This window comes from Nymphalis io, chromosome 19 (assembly GCF_905147045.1).
Source record: "Nymphalis io chromosome 19, ilAglIoxx1.1, whole genome shotgun sequence".
In the NCBI taxonomy this organism is placed as follows: domain Eukaryota; kingdom Metazoa; phylum Arthropoda; class Insecta; order Lepidoptera; family Nymphalidae; genus Nymphalis; species Nymphalis io.
The window spans coordinates 6,850,157-6,866,576 of record NC_065906.1 but is presented as its reverse complement, the minus strand read 5'-3'; the positions used below and the strand labels follow the sequence as shown (position 1 = coordinate 6,866,576).

Genomic DNA, 16,420 nt, shown 5'->3' with positions numbered 1-16,420 from the left:
TAATTTTTTTACACGTTTTAATACTTAAATGATTTAAAAACTTGCAACACAGTTCTGATTATCACATTTTATAATATTATGTAAATATTTTTCTTCAGATGATACTGAAGAGAAATACGCAGACAAACATATACGAAGGCATACCGGATCATCATCAAACCGGTGAAAAGGGTTTAGTATTAAGTAAAATTTATGTTTTTAACACGATTTTTCAAAAATTTAGAACGTTAACAATTATAAAACCTTTTTTTTAAATAATATTTGTAAGTTTTCTAAAAAACAAATCTTTTTAGAAAACTTGTTCTGTTGTTTGTATCTATTCTAACCTCAGTTACTTCTTTAGAGACTTTGGTCTTTATAAGAAACAAGATTGATTTCGAATAATATTATAATTCTATCTGTAAATGTCAGTTAAAATATCTTTAACACTCCTGAATAGTCTTTTTAATTTTAAAGTATGTCTGTAGCTGTAGAATTAAATTAATTAATTAAATATTAATATTAATAATTAGAATTAAATTAATCTTAAATTATAATGCAACAGATTTCTGTTTTTTTTTTAAATATAATATTTACGCGCTTTATTTTGATTATTAATATAAAGACATACGACAACTAGTAAAATAATGTTATGTAATTTGTTTTTATATTTACCTTATTGAATTGGGTTGGCTTATTTAAATAAAATAAAAATAACTGTCTATTAGTTTATTAGTATTTAGTATAACTGGAGATCATTTCAATCAAATAATTATAAGTTTAAGCGACAAAAAATGCAGATTTCTCAATTAAGTCGTCATTTTGGGAATGGAGAGGGTATCGATAGAGACGATTTGAAAGTATCAAATGCGAAAGAGGATCTACAGTATAGCGAAGGCCGGTGCACACGTGTAGGGCACTGTTGCAGTAGTATCCGCGGGCACACTTCTGTCCGTAGATATCGTATTCCATTTTCTCAGTGCACGATTCTCCAGGGCCCTGTATAACAAACATAATTCCCCTATAATAGCTTGTTTTATCACAGTCGACCACAGCTACGATAACAGCATTTAATAATATAACACAATCTGCGTCCAGTTCATAACTTTTACTTTTATACTAACAATAAGTAAGAGCTAAAAAGATATATACCCGATAGCAGTCCAAACGATTTCCGCATTTATCGTTTAAATAAGTGCCCATGTGACATTTTTTGAACCGCTTGTTTCCCTTTACAATATCACATTCTTCTTGAGGAAGCAACCAGCTATGGGAATTTTCGCAGACGGGGCACTCAACAATTCTGTCAAAGAAAACGCTTTGTGTTATATATTTGTGCACAAATTGACAAACTCTTTCGTAGTCATATATATGATATATACTTATATATATTAAGAATAAATTATTCATAATTAACAAGCTTTAAGCTATTGATCAATGAATATCAATGCAAAATAAAAAATATGCAAATAAAATTACTGTACCATATAACATTGTACAACATCGATTGACACAGAATTACCCTTCCATGTCGGCATGTGCTTCGTCTCTTTCTATAAGGTTTCTGGATTCGTATCCTCTATAATGAGCCAGGCATGTGCCAGCTAAGAGGAGGATAAGGACTGCGGAATGCATTTTAGAGTTCTGAAATCGTTAACAATTGTATTAAATAAGGACAATATGAAGAATATTTACACTTTCATAATATGGCGTTACCTATGTCAAATCATCGCAACATATTATGATCAAAAATTGGCATTTTTAAAGGAAATAAAAAGAAATATCAGGTAAGAAGTAACATTTTTATTATGAGTTTTCACATTGTCATAACCGCATTTAAATGACCGCAATGAAATGCTTTTACCGCCCCGCAATGATACCAAATTATATTTTACTTTTTACTAGGTCTACTAGATACCTAGCTGCTGTAAACGTCTTTAATTATAAGGCAGTCTGTTAAAGATTTATACCAAATAATGTTCTAAGCACCTAACTAATATATATATATATATATATATATATATATATATATATATATATATATATATATATATATATTAGTTGTATTTGGTACATAAGTAGTTTTAATTACATATTATTTAATAATTAATTATTATCATCATTGTGTTTTTGTTTTTCTGTCATAGTCATATTGTTTACTCTCAATCATTATTTCGTATAGTTTAAAAAAGAAAAATTTGTATTGTTTTATTTTCGGAGGATGTTGTGTTCTTATAAACAAAGAGATATTAAATAATAATAATAATGTTGTGACGTTGACTTTGTCAATGATTTCAGAAATATTACATCATTTAAAATGTTAAAATGTCTAGAATTATAAATATATTATCAGTCAACATATTTTGGATAATTCACATTGGAATCATCTTTATTCTAAGAAATTATGAATGAAACTCGTGGGAGTGTATGATTGTATCCAATGATATAAATAAATACTTTAGTGTGTGTTAATTCCTTTAAAATAACGTACAAGTAAGCGCACAAAGCCAAATCACCAAAGATTTGTGAAAGATTAAAAGCAATGGAAATAATTCAGTGAGATATCTTCTCGAGTTACTAGGATTTTTCTCAGAGCATTTATTCATATGACGTGGGTATGTCTGACGATCATGCTGTTTTGTTTGCGAACATGTTGTTTTTAATTTTGAACTGCCGATGCATGTATGGTTTTCAACACGTAGGTATTTGTCTATTTTCATGGGTATGACGAACACTTTTTTAGAGACAAAACAAGGGCAGGGTTTATTTTTAATAAATTTCTGCTTTGAATCAACACGCGTATTTTTATCACATGCATATGAAATATTTTAGTAAGACGAAATTAAATACACTAATTGATAATGGTAAATCTCAAATGTAAATAAAACATTTATTATATGAATAATTTTCAAATTTGTAGTATTTATATTTATTATAAATATATAAAATAAATAGTAAAATTTATATTCCAAAATTTAAGAGACGTATACAAATAAAAAATGCGCTCCTCACGAGTCACTGACACTTTGTTTAAAATTATATCGAATTCTGAAAATTAGCAAGGACATCAGCAACGATAATATTTATCAATTCACTGAAACATGCTGCGTATGCTTAGATAGTGTTTGCGTTTGTAAGAAATAAAGAGCTTTGGAATCGAAAATATTTTAATACATTGGCAAAGCAGTAACTGCGATGCAAGTGCTTGCGCAAGCGCCGCCCGCCCAGCAGCCCGCGCCCGCCCGTGAAATGCGCATTCGTGAAACACAACTCAAGTAATAAGGGTGTTCAACTTCTTTGTTCAGTGTTTAATGTTTATAAACTTGTAATATTTGACAAAAAAAAAAAACTGTCTTGAAAGTAATATATTTTACAGACGTGTTTAACCGAATACATAAAAAATGGGAATGATTTCGCGAGTGCGCGGACGTCTTCGAAGTGATTCTTTCTCGAAGTTTCATACAATTAAATCTGAGGACAAAATTGCAAATATCGGTAAATGAAATGATATATTTTGTTTCTTTTTTATTAAGTTAATTATTGTTAGTGTTATAAATATTTAAGAATAACAAAAAATAAATAAAGTAAATATTTATGTTTAAAGTCTGATGCTATTTGTTGTCTGACATTTTTAAATAATAATATTACACGTGTGATGATATTACATATGTGAATTTATATAGTAACTACAATATTATAGTGCTATCAGATGCTATATAAAGATGTGTTGACATCGTTGTTCAACGTATGCGTACAATTTTATTAATGTCATATGGTGTGACTTTTATTTTCACTATTGTTCTACAAATAAAATAAGTACTCTACTTTCGTACTTATTATATTATTCGTATTGATATACCGTATATATATATAAGATAATTAATTTGAAATTAGGGTTAGTAATTAATTATTTTTTAAAAATTATATATTGTAAATGTTATGTTATTTTATTTTCAGTGTGGTTGATATCGTTAGTATTTTTACTCCCATATTGGGCCCCCCGAGGGCTGCTGGTCGCTCTAGGCGGCGCATGGTTAATGGCAGCTTATACTTGTCTAATGCTGCCACTGCTTATCTCTGCTAACTACCGTTATCCTGCTAGATGGTACCCTGCCGTCGCAAAAGTTGTAAGAAGTAAGTAGAAATTCTATAAATCTTTCAAGTGATCTTTTATAAGTGCTACGATAATAATTAAAACACAAAATAAATTGATAACTATAATTGCGTTGATCAAAAAACATCTTAAAAAATATATGTAAAAGCTAGTTAATAGAGAGATTTATTTTTTAGATATGATAAAAATCTATTTTATTATTTAGGTACGTTTACTTATACGTATGTGTATATAATATAAAAGTCATTAGACTTTGAAACACTTCAATTCATATCCGATTTGGCATTACATTAGTGTAGTGTTTGCCATCCATCGTAATTGATTTCTGACATTTCAGTTTAATCAACAAACGTCAAAATCTATAAATAATTATTTAAATTAGACGTTTGATCTCACAACACACGAATTAGCTAAAGCTTATCGCAGAAAGTAGATTTGAAACTCAATTATGTTTTATGTTTCAAGGATTTTCAATGCGTTGTTTAAGATTAGCTATTCGTGTATACAAGTACGTCAGCTTGTTTTGTAAACAAGGGGTGCGCCATTCTTTCTAAGTTATCGATCCATCTGCGTTGTTTATAAATGAAGATAAAAATAACCTTAATAAATAACGAAATATATTATTATCAACATATTATGGCAAGACTTCATACAAAATTTATTGTATACAGTTGTGTATATTTGTTCGTGTTCTTCAGAGCAAGCCTTTATTGTATGTATATACTAAACAACAAGGCAGTTCTTAGTTATCACTTACAAATAATTTATTACCTTCTGTACAACACATTTATAGCGATAGCAATTTGTAACAACGGCTAGCAATTTGCAACAATATTACATTTGAAACTAATGCAAAACTATAAAAGCGCGTAAGAAAAAGTTTTTTATTCAATATATCAATATATCTATTATAAATGTAAATTCGTTAAAATTTTTCGCTTTCTGATAAAGGCTAGACACACACACAGTCCTACTACTTAAAAAGTTCCACGAAGAATATACAGTTGTAATCGGATTTTTTAATAATACCTATAATTATAATGCTTATATTATAAAATGCATATTTATATAGAAATAAATTTTCAACATTCTTGAATCTCCGATACCAATTTGAATTAAAAATAAACAAATCAAAGTTATTTTATTTTAAGAATCGGGGTCACGTCCATTTTTGATATTGAAAAATTTGCGAGGAAAATCTTAAATACTTTTTGCTTACTTGTGATCGAGATAAATGTTTTACGAACTGAAATATTCAACGTCATGAGTCATGGGTTTATTTTATATTTTTAAATTGTGTTTATCCTAATTGATTCTAATATATTTGTACAAGTAGGAATTTGAAATTTCTCACGATATGCATCTTGAGAATTACAAAAAGAGTAAGAACAAGAGATATGTATTTAAAATGTATAATATATATTGGAATCTACAATAATAACGATGGTGACGATGATCAAATCAAATTATTCTTTAATCAAGTTGGCATATAAAAGTCAATGGCCAAGTTACAGTATTGATTCGATTTAATGGAAAGCTATCAAATGAATAATATATTATTATTATTCCAGGTTTTATTATACATTAACTGTTTAAAGTTTATAAAGTGAAAGTAAAAAATAATAATCTATACAGACATTATACACAAATTATTGAAATAAACACTGTCCAAAACATTAATATATTTAGAATTGATTGAATTATTAAAACAGAGACTTGTTAAAAACTTTTAAAACTACAAATAAAAAAAAAGTTATTAATTAAGGATCTGAGTAATTTTGAAATTTATTCTAACCAGTAAAATTAACAAAACAATAATATAGTTTATAAAATGCATCTTAACACCATGATATTATATGTAGTTATGGAGGAGAGTCGGGTCATTGTCGAGAAGCTGAATGGAGCAACGGAAGCTGGCCCCGAGCCAGCGCATTTGCGTCACCGTCAGTCCAAATTATTAATGCCTAAAAGAATATTTATTAACTTTTAATAAACATTCTTTTAAGCTGTCATGTTTGATATTCACCAAATATCAAAAATCCCTTCCTTAGCTGCAAGCTTCAAGTGTATCATATAATTCATAATAATCTGCCTTACTGAATTTCGACCACAGCGGCCAATCTCAAATTCTATCTGACTGCGCAGAAGGCATTGTAACGTAGAGGTATATGTGCAAGAACAGTTACAATCTCTATTCCTTCACTTTCATATTCCAATAGCAGTAAAATTTGATGCGAAAAGAGATCAGGTGCAAAGCCAACAGCTTTACTTTCTATTGGAGGCATTGGAGTGTAACACTACCAGCTGGTAGAAAGCTTTCTAGCCTTGGGTTGCTACTGTGAATCGTTTAACAGAAAAGCCCAATAACTTTTTATTGGCCCGATCCGGGATCAGAACCAATATTTCTCATATCACATCAGAATCTGCAGCCTTAAATAGCCTGTCTAGAGTTAATATTACACGGATATATCAAAAATTCCTGAGATATACTAAAAAAACAATATCAATTTTTCCAAACTAGTGTTCGCGGCCCGTGGTCGAAATTAACCAAATTCCTATTGAAAATTTAAGGAAAACATTGATGTGAATTTGCTTGTGTCGATCATTTTTGTTGCTTCTCTTATTTCCAAATTTTGAATTGATAACACTTATGCTCGTCAAAAGTTACCAAGAAATAAAAATAAAATCGGCTGACATACAGAGGAGAAAAATATATTGAATTGTTTTGTTTTTGCCTATTTACATATGGTTGTAAATTTTTTATTCCACTTACCAGAGTTGTGATTTTGGGTGGTTACTGTTGCTTCCGATGGATGGCTGCTCTGAACTGCTTTTGCTGAGACACGAGCTGGTCTTTTATACTTTACAACCCTTGAGAATATTATTATTAAAAAACATGATAAATACAATACGATATGAAGCATTAAAAACATGTTGAAATAAAATATCATACTTTATTTTAAGAGTTTATTGCTTAAAACTTGAATAAATCTTAGAACTAATAAACTACTATTAAACCAAAACAACATATCAACACTATGATATTATAGAGGATGACATGATAACAAGGATGCGAGGACTTGCATAAACTCTCGTCCCACCTTCAATAGCAACGTATAACATCGTTGAATAGGTATTTTGGAGCTGATCAGAAGTTACTTTGGCTCCAAGTTTTAAATTTTAGTCCGTTCAGAGTTATACTTTATTCAACATGGTAGTTTAAGTAATAGCATAATAATGCTTTTTATTAATCGTTTGGTACCTAGGGTTCGCCAGGCATGAGATATTCGTAGGACCAGCCTTATTTTTAAATAAGATCATAATAAACGCAGAATAGGAATAAAAATGTGTGACTTTTTTATAAACAAAAACGTTACTAATAATAAATAAAAGCAACCTAATATAGCTTATTATATATTATTTAAAAAGCTACATATGACTCTGACTCTGACTTGTTGAATATTTAATGCTTTTCGTTTTCTATGGAAAATCATTTGATTTTCAAATTCGTTACCTTTTATTTTAAACATACGTATATTATTTTGTATCATGATTAATATTAAAAATGTTGGTTTTGATATTTTCTGTTATTTAGCTAAATCGAAGAAAATAAATAAATCGTGAGGAACACAACAAACTTTAATTATGGGTATAATATAATGTATGCGTTTGATGTATTTGTAAATAATTTAAACTGTAGTAATTGTTCTTTTTTATCTTTATTATAGTTTGTGGTTTGTTTGAAATATTGATTGCCGCTCATTTGATTTTGTTTTTTTTTTGTTGACTGGGTACAATGACGACGGACACAATTAAAACTTCCAAATATTAAGGAGCTTTGGTAACACCAAAGTCATGCAAGGAAGAACTTTAAGAATTAAAATTTAAATATTTATAATATCTTATGATGTCAACTTTACTTGAAATAGGTAGACTGTGTTGATGACTTATGATAATACAAAGTATAAAATATGTGCATTGTACTAAATTTACAAAGAATAGCATAGGTTTTATTATATAACTGAATTGTATATTAAATTTGCCGTGGAGTACCGGCTTAGAACAGTACTCCCCCAATCTCATCCCGTGGGTGTCGTAAGAGGCGACTGAGGGACGGGGAAAAGAGGGGATGGGCAGCAGCGTCCCCCCCCATAAACATCTTACCCCCTACTGCGCTCGCCACCACGCCTGCCCAGCGCGGCGAGTATGGGCAAACCCTCCTTAATGGCAGATGCGCCTTAAAAAAGGCCCCCAGTTACCGGCAAGCCCGCTAGGCCCGACCAAGGTAGCGGTCGTGGTATTGGCAGGGCAGGGGGTGCTAAGAATCACCGGTTCACGGCAGGCTACCGTATAAAACGACTGCACATGGCAACGTACAATGGACGCTCGATGAGGCTGGACCATCACCTCACCGAATGAGAAGTAGAGTTAAGTCATAAAAACTGGCATATACTGGTGTTATCTGAAGTCCGAAGACAGGGGGAGGACACGATAACTCTAGAGTCCGGTAACTTACTCTATTTCCGCGAAGGTGATAACCTCTCCCAGGGTGGTGTCGGTTTTCTAGTCAAAAAGGATCTCATTAGCAGCATTGTGGAAATCAGTAGTTTGTCGAACCGGGTAGCGTACCTTGTCCTAAAACTTTCCGACAGGTACTCCCTGAAGGACGTACAGGTATATGCGCCAACTTCGACATACTCTGATGATATGGTCGAAGCGATGCACGAGGACATCGCAAAGGGCCTCAACGACACCTCAAAGGCCCACTACAATGTTGTTATGCTTTAATGCTAAAATGGGAGTACAAGATAGCGGTGAATCGAAAGTCGGACCTTACGGCTTGGGCTGCAGAAATCACAGGGGGCAAATGCTGGTAAACTTTCTCGAAGCGCAGGGGCTCTTTTTGATGAATTCTTTCTTTCAAAAGAAGCCTCAGAGGAGGTGGACCTGGCGAAGCCCCGATAACGTGACAAGGAACGAGATAGACTTTAACATTTCGAATAAAAGGCACATATTTAGAGATGTTTCAGTGATCAACAGGTTTAATACCGGAAGTGATCACCGCTTGGTTTGAGGCACTCTAAATATCGACTTAAAAGCCGAAAGATCGAGAATGATGAGGTCTACTCTCCGACCTACCATGCTCCAAGCTGCTCAAGGCTCCGAAAAGTTCCAAATGGAACTTCAAAATCAATTCACCGCGTTGGAAACCGTAAGCAGCATTGATGAGAAAACCGACACGCTGGTTAAAATACTGCAAACACATCCCGCAAGTGTTTTCCGCCACAGAGAAGAGACAACGCACCAAAACTCTCTGCTGAGACACTCGAGCTCATGAGAAAACGACGAGAACTACCACCGTTTTTGTCAGATAAGGCCTTAAATCGAACAATAAAAACGCTGACGCGACGCGATATCTGACGCTCCAATACCCGTGCCATCAAGGCTGCGATTGAGCAAAATCGGGGATCGAAAGTGTTCGCTCGCAAGTTTGGGAGGCCGCGTCTGACAAAACTTAAAACTGAAAATGGTGGGGTCGTTACCTCTAGGGCTGAGATTGTCGGAGAAGTAGGGAGGTTTTATGGGCAGTTGTTCTCTTCAAGATCGGATAAACCCGTGGAATTCAGTAATGATGACCAGCGCGCCCCTCTTACGCGCCATTACTCCGAGGAGCTCCCGGTCGTTGACCAAGGCGAGATTAGGGCGGCTCTAGAACAGCTTAAAAACAACAAAGCTCCGGGAGATGACGGAATCACAACAGAGTTGCTTAAGGCAGGCGGGACTCCGGTCCTGAAAGAGCTAGCAAGCCTCTTTAATTCCGTCATCCAACATGGCAAGACCCCGGAAACGTGGAGCGGGAGTGAGGTGGTACTGTTTTTCAAGAAAGGTGATAAAACCCTCTTGAAAAACTACAGACCAATCTCCCTCCTGAGTCACGTGTATAAGCTGTTCTCAAGAGTCGTCACGAACCGTCTCGCCAGACGACTTGACGAGTTCCAGCCCCCAGAGCAAGCCGGCTTTCGATCAGGCTACAGCACCATGGACCACATCCATACTGTTCGGCAGATTGTGCAGAAGACCGAAGAGTACAATCAGCCGCTGTGTATGGCATTTGTGGACTACGAGAAAGCCTTCGACTCCATCGAAACCTGGGCAGTGCTCGACTCATTGCAGAGATGTCATATTGGATATATCGAGGTACTGAGATATCTGTACAACGCCGCTACAATGACTACCAGTCCAACTGCGCAGAGGGGTGAGACGGGGATGTAATATCCCCGAAACTGTTCATCAACGCGTTGGAAGACGTTTTCAAGACGCTGGATTGGACTGGGTATGGAGTCAATGTAAATGGCGAGTACATCTCACACCTTCGATTTGCCGACGATATCGTCATCATAGCAGAGTCGCTGGAACAACTCACCGAAATGCTGCGTAGCCTAGGCGAGTCTTCCCGGTGTGTCGGTCTCGGTATAAACTTGGACAAGACCAAGGTCATGTTCAATAGGCATTTCGTGCCGGGACCGATATACGTCGAGGGGAAACCTCTCGAAGTTGTTAGTGAATATACCTACCTAGGACAGATAATACAAGTCGGTAGGAACAACATCGAAAAGGAAGCCGATCGAAGAATTCGCTTGGGATGGGCAGCATTTGGCAACCTTCGTCAAGTCCTCAAGTCGTCTATACCGCAATGTTTGAAGACGAAAGTCTTCAACCAATGCGTCTTACCTGCCATGACATACGGTGCCGAAACGTGGACACTACTGCGGGACTAGTCCACAAATTCAAAGTCGCTCAGCGTGCTATGGAGCGAGATATGCTCGGAGTATCTTTGAAGGATAAGATCAGAAATGAGATTATCCGGAAAAGAAACGGAGTCACCGACATAGCTTGCAAAATAGCAGGCTGAAGTGGCAGTGGGCTGGTCACGTATGTCGTAGGACCGATGGCCGTTGGAGCAGACGAGTCCTAGAGTGGAGACCGCGAATCGGTAAGCGCAGCGTAGGGCGCCCTCCAGCCAGGTAGACCGACGACCTTAAGAAGGTGGCGGGCACCAACTGGATGTGGAAGACGGAGGACAGGGAGCTTTGGCGCACCTAGGGAGACTCCTATGTTCAGCAGTGGACAACGATTGGCTGTTGATTGATTGATTGAATGACTCTGACACGTCGCTATTCGTGGTGGGACCTAAATTTGTATCCTTCTTTGTAATGAAAATAAGCAATTTGCTTTTGGAAACGTCATCTAGGTTTCAAAAACACATATGAATTTAGACATTTTCAAATATTGTACTATTATAATAATTTTATATACATAAACGTATAAATAAATAAATATTAATTTATAAAATTATGTTCTTGACTACATACTGCATTTACCTATTTCATTATTTCTGCCACAAGTTTTTTGTCATAAAAAATATGTAAATAAGCAAAGTTCTTTGGATCGGAAAGGTTCCAGTACTCAATACATTGTGACAGTTACTAGCTTGAAATTATGTTCTTAGAACATTAATTTTAATTTAAGTAACAATTAATACTGGTTCAGTTGTTAGGATATATTAGTATGAATACAGAAATAAGACATATATGCTTGCTAAACGTATTAGCTAATTGTCATATGTCATTTATTCTATAGTAGATTCATGAAAATCTGGCTCAGGAACTTAATCATACCACAAAACCTCTTAATAAATCAAACTCAATGGAAACATATATCCATTTTCAAGTACATATTTCAAATGTCTAAAAACGTGAATTACCCCAAACACACAGAGTAGATATATATTTATATATTTTATTTAAGATAGCAGATGATCCACTGCTTTCCTGGTAATAATTCTGAGCTAACTGTTTGCGAATTGATTTCGCGATCAAATATGTAAAGTTTTTTTTATCTATATTTCTAGAACTACATGCATTAACAGTACAGTACCAACCTGTGAAAGTCCCACTGCTGTGCTCTCGATTTTTTTTTTTAATTCTGCCTTATTTTTATTCCACCAAACCAATTCCACCTTATTTGAGCATCTCATAAGCTCTAAACCTTCTCCTCAAAAAAAGATAAAAGGGCACAACCTCCCATGATAATGCAGTCTGTCATCAATTGATTTATGCCAGTACATCATTAGTGTCATATACCTATAGATTATGTCCCGAAGATTGCGGGTTTAAATTCGAGCAAGCAATACGCTTATAATTTACTTCGTTTTCTGTGCCGAAGAAAACCATTGTGTTGATTACATTTGTCGAAAAAATCTGCCAAATCACACATGTGTATCAAATAATGCCACCATTAGGGCAGCGTGGGATAATCTCCAAAAACGTTGTCCCCAAAAGGAGAGGACGACTTAGCCCAGCTATAGGACATTTACTTGCTGTAACTTTTACTTGCTTGGATATTTACAAACTTGGAGCGTTGTAACGCAGAAATTGATAGGTATAGTTCTATTACAAAAATTGTTTAACTTATACTAAATCAGCTCATTCCATACACATATAATTGTTATATTCTTAAATTAAAATATAAAAAAAACTTCACATTATATAAAGAAAAATACCTATGATATGTTGTAATTATAATTTTTGCAGAGATCGTTCGCCGTCTTCGAGCTCCAACTGCCTGTGTCCTGGGAGTTCTGAAGACGGCGTATGCACCAATCGATCGAGCAGAGAAACTATTTCTACAAATGAACAATCTTTCCACAATGATAAGTCAGGTAGATAATAAGTCAAAAATATATATAAAACTTCCAAAACAAAATTTACTCTAGCCAACGAAAATAAAAAAAATGTACTGTAAATTAAATTCTGTATTAAAATCAATTGATTCCTGTAATTTTTATTCTACCATAAAATATGTCAATGTTTTATTTTCAGTTACTTTTGTTTACTGCCTGTGACCGTCTCCTAGTATTCCATGGAAGACTGACCTGCCTCTATTCGTTAATGTTCTACAATGTTATAACATATTCGGTTAACTATGTGCGCGAAATTTGCACTAAAGAAGACTGGTCCCCGTATGTGAACGTGACTCGTCATTCACAAGTAAAACACCTCGCGATGTCAGCAACCAAAATAGTTTTGGAGTGGACAAAAGCAGTAACCTTCATAGTCACGATGACTTTCATTCTCTTAACGCTAGGATTAGAGCAAGGTTTGGAGCATTTCCGCCCGACGGCCTTGTACACGATCGTTACTGGGACGTATTATCTTCTATCAGAGAAGACATTCCTCGAATTATGGCCGATTGCCCTAACTGCATTGAAATTAGAACGACTCGAAGGTATGGAACCGTTATATTGTGGAGTTTGGGCTAGAGGTATCACAACGGTCATAGCGGTTCCTCTGGTGCCCATGCTCGCGTGGAACGAGCGCTGGAGGTTAGCATTTTTGATCTTATACATTTGTATAATTGTGCACGGCCGTCATAGACTCGGTGAAGCATTAGTGAAGTTGAATGAAGCTCAGAGTTCTCTAGCAAGATTTAGACGAGCGACTCCAGAAGAATTGTCTACTCTAGAAGATGTTTGTGCTGTGTGTCTTGGTACAATGAAATCAGCTAGAGTAACACCATGCGCACATTTCTTCCATGCGGATTGCTTAAGAAAGTGCCTAGCGACGTCTGATAGATGTCCTATCTGTGTTAGGGAATATATGTTCTGTTAGGGAAAGCTTAAAAACAAAAGACTGGTTGCCTACGATTCGTAAAACATTCTTGTTTGAATAATTCGAACGCACCTTTTTGTCTGACAAATGTGTGATATAATGACATAAGATTAAATATATAAATGTTTAAGGAAAAAAAGAGTCACTAAATTTCGTGGCCTCTTAACGATTAAATTTGTATAACTGTATCACAAGCAGGAAAATATTATGTTTTGTGTCTACACAATACGTTATTGTTTAGTTGTATTTAAGTTAATGCTTTTATATGTAATTTAATTGTACTATATAATAACTTAATAAAAAACGTATAAAAATTAAAATAAAATTCAATTACAAATAAAAAAATAATTTTCATTACTTTCTAGCGTAATAACTAAACTACACCGAATTTGTTCTGTTTTAGTACTCCTTTTTATATAAGGTATATATATATATTTTGTGGAGAAGGAATCAGTATTATATTCGATTATAGGATACAAAAATGAATGAAAAACTTGTGTAATATATATTTATAATATAATAATAATTATACGAATCTACACCAAAAATAAAGTAATATAATTTACACATAACGCATTAATTTCCTAGAAAACGATAAAAAATATATATATTTGATACTTGATTTCATTATTACTATACACCTACTAGCAAAAAACGTCAGGCGTCCTACCTTTAAATGTATTCATTAATTGCCGGATATATAAAAAGGGATGACCTTTATTTGGCGACAGATAATTGAAGGTTTAGTTGTGTGTGAACAAATTAAATATAAACAAAAATTAACGGAAATATGAACTGTAAAATGTATAGTTAACTGCAAAAAAAAAATAAGAATATCAAATATTCTCTGTGCTCAAATATATATAAATGTATTATGCATAAAAATAATTTAATGGTGATTAGTTGAACGATAGAATGTGCCCACTTTCATGGGGATCTGTCAAACGGTGCCGCAGCTTTTTAATTTTAAACAGCTATAGCAACATCTATTTTTAAATACTTAAATTATTTATTTTACAAACAAAATAACCGCATATACTTTGAAATATGCTCATTACAGATAAAATATTTTAGTGACATCAACTTAAATACAAGGACAAAATTGATTTGTACAAAATAGACAAAATAGATTTTTCTGTAGTTCTCGGATACTAAGGTATTACTATTTTTTTTGTCACGGTACGTTAGTAGTTAAATCTTGGTAAATTTTGTTTTGTTCCCGTTTTATAGCGATAAATTAACTTAAAAAAAGTTATATGTGTTGTTCTACAGGATTACCTTATGGTGTTTTGTTATTTCTTATTATAATGTGTTTTATTTTTATTTTGACTTCGAACACTGTCATCATGTCTTGAATATTTGATAAAAATATAAATATCTATTACTTATCTATTGTTACTATGTTTTATTAAACTACAGACCTTTTTATAAATTTACCATATCTGATAGTTTTTTTATGATCGACACAACTTCCCACTAATTTTCCATAAGTCGACTACTAAATAATATATATAAAAATCTTAGACACTTCAATTACCACACGGACCGGGTCCAGATAATACCACATCTGGTAACATGATTTCAAGAAACCTGGTGGAATAAGTTTTATAAGTTCCGTTGCAGGCTACTTTAGTTGGTGTGTACTTTGGTTGGTGACAGGGCTTTATACGTCTAAGCAGAAACCAGCAATACTCTACTACATTAAACAAAGCTTGTTTTTAAAAGTTTTTTATCAAATAAATTAACGATTATTTCGTTAAAAGTACTTAGGTACCTATTTTGTTTAGCTTAAATTAAATTCTATTCAAACCCAAAAAAAAATTAATTTGTCTGGTTCTCAAATTCTACCTCCATAGATATAAATCGTCTGGCTTTTTCACATTTTCATAAAACTATTTTTATAGATCTAGAAGTTATATTTGGGGACCTATTTAACCATAGATAGTATTTAATTTATTCAATAGCATAAGGTAAAGTTTTAATCATAAAACTCAAAGTATTTGCTGTCTCACAACTATAGCAAAAAGCTGGTAGTCGAAAAAACGAGTCCCTATTTTTAGTAGTAAATTCAGTGTCAATTTTTTTTATTATGCAATATTTAGTCAGCCTTTTCTCACCTTATGTATTTTTGCTTATAAGAACATTGTATGTATATAGGTATATAAAACAACAAACGTTCTCAAGGAAACATAATGAAAATACGGAAATTTCCTTAAGCCTACTGCGCATGTATAATAACTCTGTGAACTCAGCTTCCCAAGCACGCTTTTCATTGATCAAAGTGTCGTTAGATAGACTACGTTATGTAAAAAAATCAATAGACAAAACAGAAGAAAAGGATTAGAGCTCTTAGTATTCAATTTTGTGTCGTTAGCAGCTAAATGTAAACTAGGCTAAAGCTAAAGCAGAACTGGAAAACTTCATAAATTCGAATATATGATGAATTTGATATTGATTTTATTCGAAGGTATTATGTGTTTGTTGGTAGTAAAATAAATTACTAAAATTTTAGTTAAAGTGCAAAAAACTTAGTTAAATCTATTATAGATGTACATATATTGACAATATGAAATGGCGTTGCCATGACATCACACGATTACGTCACGCAATACATGTTGCAGATTGAAGGCTGAAACTAATTTAATATTGTTGTCCT

General features: G+C 33.5%; 2 protein-coding genes across 2 annotated transcripts; one reads left to right on the top strand and one right to left on the bottom strand.

The window, feature by feature from the left end:
- Positions 1-759: 759 nt before the first annotated feature.
- LOC126776178 (uncharacterized) lies at positions 760-6,879 on the bottom strand. The gene is made up of 4 exons (XM_050498478.1): positions 6,867-6,879; positions 1,502-1,623; positions 1,132-1,282; positions 760-978 (listed from the first exon to the last, which is right to left on the bottom strand). The coding sequence occupies exons 2-4, from the start codon at positions 1,612-1,614 to the stop codon at positions 760-762; spliced, it is 483 nt and encodes a 160-aa protein (XP_050354435.1). The 5' UTR covers positions 1,615-1,623; positions 6,867-6,879.
- LOC126775987 (uncharacterized) lies at positions 3,228-15,152 on the top strand. The gene is made up of 4 exons (XM_050498234.1): positions 3,228-3,474; positions 3,937-4,113; positions 12,688-12,815; positions 12,976-15,152. Exons 1-4 carry the CDS (start codon positions 3,381-3,383, stop codon positions 13,762-13,764), a joined length of 1,188 nt encoding a protein of 395 aa, XP_050354191.1. The 5' UTR covers positions 3,228-3,380; the 3' UTR covers positions 13,765-15,152.
- Positions 15,153-16,420: the final 1,268 nt, after the last annotated feature.